General features: G+C 39.6%; 1 protein-coding gene across 1 annotated transcript in view; it reads left to right on the top strand.

Annotated features, from left to right (window-relative positions):
• Window positions 1-9,149, top strand: part of LOC108302442 (trifunctional purine biosynthetic protein adenosine-3) — a 21,092-nt gene that overhangs the window by 6,260 nt on the left and 5,683 nt on the right. The window contains exons 3-7 of the mRNA XM_017526058.2: window positions 2,896-2,991; window positions 3,454-3,628; window positions 5,657-5,768; window positions 6,843-6,911; window positions 8,210-8,364. Coding sequence (XP_017381547.2) covers window positions 2,896-2,991; window positions 3,454-3,628; window positions 5,657-5,768; window positions 6,843-6,911; window positions 8,210-8,364 — 607 coding nt within the window. The remainder of the gene's footprint in view (window positions 1-2,895; window positions 2,992-3,453; window positions 3,629-5,656; window positions 5,769-6,842; window positions 6,912-8,209; window positions 8,365-9,149) is intronic.

Below are 9,149 nucleotides of genomic sequence, written 5' to 3'. Positions count from 1 at the left end.
TTTTATTTCATGAAGTTGGTCTTCGACCTCTGATATCTTTTCTTCTGCTTGATCAATTCGGCTGTTAAAACTTGTGCATAGTTTGCGAAGTTCTCGTGTTGTATTTTTCAGCTCCATAAATTCACTTATATTACTCTCTAAATTTTGTGTTATTGTTAACATTTCGTCAAACCTTTTTTCAAAGTTCTTAGTTTCTTTGCATTGGGTTAGAACAAGTTCTTTTAATCCCCAAAAGTTTCTTATCATGATGGGGTTTTATGTTGGCCAGGCTGGTCTCTTAATTTCTGACCTCAGGTGGTCTGCCCACCTCAGCCTCCCCAAGTGCTGGAATTACAGGCATGAGGCACCGTGCCCAGCCTCCACCCTTGTCTCTTAATTGGCAAAAACGAAAAAATGGTCAGTTCATATACTGCATAAAGCTCGTCAGCAGCTTCAGAAACTCCTCAGTATGCAGCCTGTCTTCTGGCTGCCCTTCCATCCTGATCTTATATATCTCTTTCTCTCTTTTCAGTATACCCCATCCATGCTGTTCTACCAATTTCCCAAGCAGAAGCTTGCTGCCTTGGACTTTGTATTTGTTCCCACCCCTTACCGTGACTGTCTCCTCATCATTCAGAACTCCACTTATATATTGGCCTCCTTAATTATGTCTTTCCTATAGTTTCTTACTAAAAGCAAGTGTCCATCTGCATTTCATTTGTTTATGATCATGAATGTGTTTATTTTTACTTTGCTATTGTGTCTCTCCTATGTTCTTTTCCCCCACTAGAATATAACCTACAGTGTAAGCTCCATGAGGGAAAGGAACTTGTCTGTCTTGTTTTGCATGGTGTGCACAGTGCCTGGTTGCCTATGTGGCATGTGATATCTATGGAAAGAAGAGCATGGACCCAACAAACCACAAACTGGGAGAAGATAATGGCATCTATATACAACCAAAAAGAATAAGAAAAAGGCAAATTAGAAAATACCTCCTTAGGCTGGGCACAGTGGCTCACGCCTGTAATCCCAGCACTTTGAGAGGCTGAGGTGGGTGGATCATGAGGTCAGGAGATGAGGCCATCTGGCCAACATGGTGAAATCCCATCTCCACGAAAATGCAATGAATTAGCCAGGTGTAGTGGCACCTGCCTATAGTCCCAGCTACTGAAGAGTCTGAGGCAAAGGATTCACTTGAACGCCAGCGGCTGAGGTTGCAGTAAGCCGAGATTGCACCACTGGACTCCAGCTTGGCAACAGAGCAAGACTCCGTTTTAAAAAAAAAAAAAAGAAAAAAAGAAAAAGAAAAGAAAATACCTCTTTTTCTTGGATCTTAGTTCTGGGGGTGAGGTATATCTGTTTGTTAGAGACTGGGACAGTCTGTACAATTAAGGTCATCCAGGCAAGTCCATCAAAATCTCTTCAGATTGTCATGAGACCACTACAAGTAGTGGTGAAGACTATTAAAGAGACCTCTTCCTCTTGTTGCCCTCTGATATACTGATTTAGTTGACCCTGCTCAGCTAGTTGTATTGGGAGCCACTAACCCAAAGTGCATGGTACTCCATCCTAATCACATTCAGGCAGTTGCTACAGATTGAGGAACCTAACCTTTTCTGGACTTGGACCCTATACAGTAGTCACCGGCTTACCCACAGTTTCAGTTACCCACAGTCAGCTGTAATCCAAAAATATTAAATGGAAAATTTCAGAAACAACTCATACATTTTACATTGCAAGGCAATCTAGTATAGCATGATGAAATTTTGTGCTCTCCAACCTGAAATGTGAATCTTTTTGTCCAGCATATCTATGTTGTTACCTAGTAGCCATGTTATCAGTACATGTGCTTAGGTGGTGTTACTTAATAATGGCCCCAAAGCTGATGCTGGCATATAGTTATAATTGTTCTATTTTAGTATTAGTGATAATCTCTTACTGTGCCTAATTTGTAAATTAAACTTTATCATAGGTATTTATGTATAGGAAAAAGCCTAATATATATAGGATTCAGCACTGTAGTTTCAGGCATCGGCTAGAGGTGTTAGAATGTGTCTTCCAAAGATAAGGAGGGACAACTGTGCATCACAAATACCACTTCTTACACCCTGTACCAATGGCAGAGTGATTTCAGACTTGGGCTGATTTCGGAATGGTGGTCCAGATACAGTGAAGCAGGAGAGTGCCTGTATAGTCAAACCATGTTCAGTATGTGGTTGATTCTACTGCTAGTTACTTAGAACTTCCCAGAAGAAAATTTACCTGACTTTTAGGTTGGAGAAGAGAGGTTCCTCTTGAAAGCATCATTCAGTTCTTAGCTTAAACAATTCTGCCCCAAAGAGCTCCCTCCTGACTCAAGCAGAAATAGCCTCTCAATTCACTTTATATCAAATTCACTTAATTTGTTTCTATTTGCTATTTTTTTGTTTGTATATTTATTACCCAGCATTCCTACAGCATATTGTAAACATACTATGTATAAGTACCTGGCTTGTGTTAACATCTTAATACCCGTGCTAAGGACAGTACCTAGCACATAGTGGATTTTCAGTACAATTGAATGAATGACATTAAAAGACCAGTTTCTGAGTATATCTTATGGTATGTTTTTTGTTTTAATATATGATCAATATTAGTGACATGAACAATATCATGAACCAGATGGTACTTTATGGCTGTTTGGGAAGTTTATTGGTATTTTCATCTAACTGTCTACAATGAAAACAGAGAACTGCTTTGTTGGTTAGCTTAATGCACTCTCTTCTGAATTTCACATGTTGAAACTGTCACCTCTACCAATGTAAGAAAACCAACAGATAACAAGCATACTGAAGTATAGTACTTAGTTTTGAGTGAGACACTTAGTTTATTTCAGCAGCATTGTAAATGTAGTGTGTTTGTTTTTTCTGTTTACAGCTGTCTCGATCAGTGACCACACTGCCCTTGCTCAATTCTGCAAAGATGAGAAAATTGAATTTGTAGTTGTTGGACCAGAAGCACCTCTGGCTGCTGGTAAAATTCATTTCTATGTATTGTTACAGTATATTCAATGCCAAAAGGAGCTTAGGGATCATCTAATCCAATTCATTTTACAAATGAGAATTTGTAATATTACATTGGAAAAAGGCCTTCACTCTCAAAATTTATAGAGTCTAGATTATTTTTTTACCAAGCATCAGTTATATGATGAGTTAGAGATCAAATTTGCAGCCATGGAAAACATTTTGTATGTCTTTATTCTGGTGTCTGTTTAATAATCTATATATGCAAATGTAACAACTTTTGATAGACTTGAATAACATGTTAGTAGCATTTTATTTCTATCCAGCAGACAACATGAAAAAGTTAGTTATCTTCTGCCACCAGTCATTGGCCTTGTCTAATTATCAATATAGTCTGATACTAATTCATCTTCAAGCTGAAAAGCCCCTGGGGAGACCTTTGTTCACGTGATACTACTGTTTTCATCAATAGGGATTGTTGGGAACCTGATGTCTGCAGGAGTGCGATGCTTTGGACCAACAGCAGAAGCGGCTCAGTTAGAGTCCAGCAAAAGGTTTGCCAAAGATTTTATGGACAGACATGGAATCCCAACTGCACAGTGGAAGGCTTTCACAAAACCTGAAGAGGCCTGCAGCTTCATTATGAGGTAGGTAGATGGCTGCCTATGAAGGACCGTTGTTTTGTTGTGGTATTTAAATATACAGGTCAATGGCCAGATGTGGTGAGTCACCTGGAATCCCAGCACTTTGGGAGGCCAAGGCAGGTGAATCGCTTGAATTATTAGAGACCACCCTGGGTAACATGGTGAAACCCTGTCTCTACAAAAAATACCAAAAAAAAAAATAGTCAGGCATGGTGGTGTGCATCTGTAGTCCTAGCTACTCTAAAGACCAAGGTGGGAGGATCAGTTGAACCCAGGAGGGAGAGGCTGCACTGAGCCGAGATCGTGCCACTGCACTGCAGCCTAAGTGACAGAGTGAGACCCTGTCTCAAAAAAATTAAATAAATATATATATGGGAGACTTCCATGTTGAAAATGCAATGCTAGGTCCTTAGGCCGTTGCAAGATTATAGTAAGATAATTAGAGAAAAAACGTTTTCCGCCAGGTGCGATGGCTCACACCTGTAATCCCAACACTTTGGGAGGCTGAGGCGGGTGGATCACAACGTCAAGAGATCCTGGCCAATATGGTGAAACCTCGTCTCTACTAAAACACAAAAATTATCTGGGCATGGTGGTGCGCGCCTATAGTCCCAGCTACTCAGGAGGCTGAGGCAGGAGAATGACTTGAACCCAGGAGGTGGAGATTGCAGTGAGCTGAGATCGTCCCACTGCACTCCAGCCTGGAGACAGAGCAAGACTCCATCTCAAAAAAAAAAAAAAAAAAAAAATTTCTGAATAAATATGTGGGTTGTCTTTTTCCAGATCTAAAATAAAATGGGATTCTTTGCATATAGAGTTTATATGATCTTGTGGCCTTGCGGGAAGATGACATTTTTAATAAAATCTGCTTGGTTCCTCGGGGAAGAATACACTTGGTTCTGCAGTTTGCGCTCTTTTCACAGCCATTCTTTTGGTTTTTCGGGTTCCCCCCACCGAGACAGGGTCTGTCTCTGTCATCCAGGTGAAGTGCAGTGGTGGGATCTTGGCTCACTGCAACCTCTGCCTCCTGGACTCAAGCTATCCTCCCACCTCAGTCTCCCAAGTAGCCAGGACAACAGGCACACACCACCATGCCTAGCTAGTTTTTGTATTTTTTGTAGAGACAGGGTTTTACCATGTTGCCCAGGCTGGCCTCAAACTCTTCAGCTCAAGAGATCCACCTACCTCTGCCTCCCAAAGTGCTGGGATTACAGGCATGAGCCATAGCACTAAGTCTCGCAGCCAGATTGACAAACACGTTGGCATCTTACGAAATAAAGAATATTGATTTTTTTATGATCAATAATTTGCCACAGTGAGCATCATCACTTGGTCATCTGCCACCACTATTGCAATTTTAAATTTCAAGATTAAGTATCCTTTGTTCTTTATTATATGGAAAGCATTGAGCAATTAATGAGTGTTAGTAGACTCATGCCTTTGCCCTTTTTTTGTTGACACTTCTGGTACCTGATATGTTTTCCTTTCAGTTGGGTCAGTTTCATTTTTTATTCATTCTCCATCCTACAGGGTTTCTTAAACACTGAATATTATTATTTCCTAGTAGCCAGATGCCTTGGGTAAGTAACAGTTTTGTTACTTACTTTGGGTAAGTCTCCTTCCAGATCCCCAGGCCGACTTGATAATTTCTAATGTGTACTTACAGAAATGATCTATGCTGTTGTTATACACCCGCTGAAATGAGGGTACTGTTTGCTACTTTGTATCTTAGAGATTTTACCATATTTACTTTATACATCTGTTTATTCTTCCAAAGATATTGCCTATGTAATCTCATGATAAATGAAAAAAGCAAAATTATAGGTACTATATGATAGCAACTATAAAAGAATATATAGGGGGAAAAAATCCTGGTGGGAAGTATGTCAAAATAGTGTTGGAATGATAAGTTATTTTTTTCATTCTGCTCTTCAGTTTTTATTATAGCATGTCATTACAAAATCCCACAGCATTTTAAAATTTTAAGTTGTGTTGGTTTATTGGATATTGAAGATTGCTCTGTCTTCATAGTGCAGATTTCCCTGCTTTGGTTGTGAAGGCCAGTGGCCTTGCGGCTGGAAAAGGGGTGATTGTTGCAAAGACCAAAGAAGAGGCCTGCAAAGCTGTACAGGAGATCATGCAGGTAGGCCAAGTCTTCTGAAAAAATTTACTTTTCTATTCATACTGAATAAATACCCTTTTTTAAGTTTAAAAAATGTTCCTCACTGCTGGGTGCCGTGGCTCATGCCTGTAATCCTAGCATTTTGGGAGGCCAAGGCAGGCAGATCACTGGAGGTCGGGAGTTAGAGACCAGCATGACCAACATGGTAAAACCCCGTCTCTACTAAAAATACAAAATTAGCTGCGTGTGCTGGTGCATGCCTGTAATCCCAGCTACTCAGGAGGCTGAGGCAGGAGAATCACTTGAACCCAGGAGGCAGAGGTTGCAGTGAGCCGAGATCACACCACTGCATTCCGGCCTGGGCAACAAGAGCAAAACTCCATCTAAAAAAAAAAAATTGTTCCTCACAATAAAGAAAACCTATTTTGCAGACACATGGGTAAGTTATTTTTTATAATTCCATATATTGTAATCCATTTCTATAAAATAGTTATTAGGGATTTACACTGATAACTAAACCATGATGGTATTCTTTTGAAGTAAATTCTAATATCCTTTGTTGTCTGCCACTGAAAGATAGAAAAACCTCAGGCTATAGAATATATAAATAAATAATCAAGCCATCCGTGAGGGCAAAAGTATTTGTCCCTCGTGTCCCAGGTCTAGGAGAAGTAAATGAATGAATTTGCTTTGTCTTTCATGATCAATCCTTGCTGTGGGTTTTCTGTCCTTGTAGAAATCTACTTTCACAGGCATGCTTTAATATAGTTATTAAAACATGTAATTATAATTGGAAGTAAGGATTAAGTGGTGATAATGAAAAAATCTGCTTTTCCCATACCTTATTTGAAACTGGATCACCAAATCCTCAGGAGAATATTAGAGATGTGTTCATTCCATCTGTACCAGTGTTAGCTATACTGTTGCCACATTAAAAATAGGAAACATTTATATGTTCCTTTTGAGTCTTTCTGAAAAAAAAGAGAAATTGCAATACTCACTGGTTCATAATACAAATGCTGGATAATGTTATAAGTCAACTAAGTAAATATCAAAAGCTTACGGAACCCTTTTTTTTTTTTAACTTACAATTAGGAGAAGGCCTTTGGGGTAGCTGGAGAAACAATTGTCATTGAAGAACTTCTTGACGGAGAAGAGGTGTCTGTATGTATATTCATCTTTTTGGCATTTATAGCATTATAAGAAGCTGTTATCTAACTGGGCTCGGTGTCTCACGCCTGTAATCCCAACACTTTGGGAGGCCAGAGTGGGTGGATCACAAGGTCAGGAGTTCAAGACCAGCCTGACCAAGATGGTGAAACCCTGTCTGTACTAAAAATACAAAAATTACCCAGGCATGGTGGCTCATGCCTGTAATCCCAGCTACTCGGGAAGCTGAGGCAGGAGAATAGCTTGAACCCGGGAGGCGGAGGTTGCAGTGAGCTGAGATCATGCCACTGCACACCAGCCTGGGCGACAGAGTGAGACTCCCTCTCAAAAATAAAAGGTGTCATCTTACTTGCCTTCAGCCAGTGATTTAAAAAAAAAAAGAAAAGAAAAAGCTGTCATCTCATCTACGTACCCCAGAAAAGACTGGATATACTCTGGTTGCTTCATCTAAAAACATAAACCCAGCAGTTACAAAGGAATCTGTATACTTTTATTATTAGGGTACAAATGAAAAAAAAAATGATCCTCTGTTAGTCATCCCTAGTGTATTAGTGGGGGCACTTGAACTTACATCACACACTATTGAGGTTCTGGATTAATTCAAACATTCATGCTTTTTCTTTCACATAAAGTTTGTTGCATAATAAATAGTGAAGTAAAGTCATCTTAAATCAAGTTCGGCTTTTTTTGTTTTTGTTTTTGTTTGTTTTGAGACAGAGTGGATGTGTCACCCAGGCTGGAATACAGTGGTGCTATCTCGGCTCACTGCAGCCTCCAACTCCTGGCTTCAAGCAATTCTCCTGCCTCAGCCTCCCAGGTAGCTGGGATTACAGGCACCTCCCACCATGCCCAGCTAATTTTTGTATTTTTGGTAGAGACGGGGTTTCACTATGTTGGGCGGGCTGGTCTTGAACTCCTGACCTTGTGATCTGCCTGCCTCGACCTTCCAAAGTGCTGGGATTACAGGCATGAGCCACCGCACCCAGCCTAAATCAAGCTTTAATGCCTGGAAGCTTAAAGTGAAGGAAAGGTTAAAGTCTTACCTTGAGAATTGCTTGGTTTTTCCCTAACTTATCTCAAAAATCACAAATCCTTCAGAAGTTGAGTATGTTATGATTCTTGATGTATGTAGCTTAACATTATTGATGTTTCAGTTCATTTTTCTCTTAAAAAAAAAAAAAAAAGCAAGCTTTTCCTCAAAGAAGAGTTAAGGGACATAGAGTTTGCCTTAATAAATTATTTTTTTACTTTTTGGCATTTAACATAAGTGGACTATTTTGTTTTCTTTATAGTGTCTATGTTTCACTGATGGTAAGACTGTGGCCCCCATGCCCCCAGCACAGGACCATAAGCGATTACTGGAGGGAGATGGCGGCCCTAACACAGGGGGAATGGGAGCATATTGTCCGGCACCTCAGGTACTTCCCAAAGACTCTGCTCAAGTCTTGTAGTAGTAGTTTGGTTTTCTCAGAGAGCTCTTAGGTGATACTTTTCTATTTTGTTTTGTTTTCTGTTTGTTGCTATAAATTATGTTCCTATCAGCAATTAAAAGTGTATTTTCTGGTCTTTAAAGCTAACTTTTCCTAAAAGCCTTTGAAGAACTAAAATAAGCCAATCTAAAGTATAGTATGGATTGAATAGATCCTCCTATTCCCTCTTCTCTATACCCAATTTTTAACACATATGAGCCTATTGTAGTCTTAGATTGATCTTTGGATAACTCCATGGTTCACCACAAAAGTGTTGTGTGTCTGTATATCTCTGTGTGTGTGATATGAATTGAGAATCAAGTCAGATCAGAATTTGTTCTGATCTTTCTACTTTGTAATAGCACATTTCCAAACAATCCCTACACAATTTTTATAAGGAATCTGCATCGTTGGCATATCTTATAAGTAGGTTAGCAGTCCAAAAACTCACCTATTCTTTTTATTGATGATAGTCATAATTGTTTGTGCTAATAGAGTCCCCCTTTACATATTTTTAATCTTTTGTTTTAAAAGATTAAAAATAAACCAAACTTCATTTTTTCAAAGACTTTATAAGTATAGGCCAGGCACAGAGGTTCACACCTGTAATCCCAACACTTGTATTAAAACTACCATTTGAGCCGGGCATGGTGGCTCACACCTGTAATCCAAGCACTTTTGAGGATTGGCAGGCAGATCACCTGAGATTGGGAGTTCAAGACCAGCCTGACCAACATGGTGAAACCCTGTCTTAATTTAAAAA

This window comes from Cebus imitator, unplaced genomic scaffold (assembly GCF_001604975.1).
Source record: "Cebus imitator isolate Cc_AM_T3 unplaced genomic scaffold, Cebus_imitator-1.0 Scaffold41, whole genome shotgun sequence".
NCBI classification, from domain to species: domain Eukaryota; kingdom Metazoa; phylum Chordata; class Mammalia; order Primates; family Cebidae; genus Cebus; species Cebus imitator.
The sequence above is the reverse complement of the archived record's forward strand: the minus strand, read 5'-3'. Positions and strand labels throughout refer to the sequence as shown.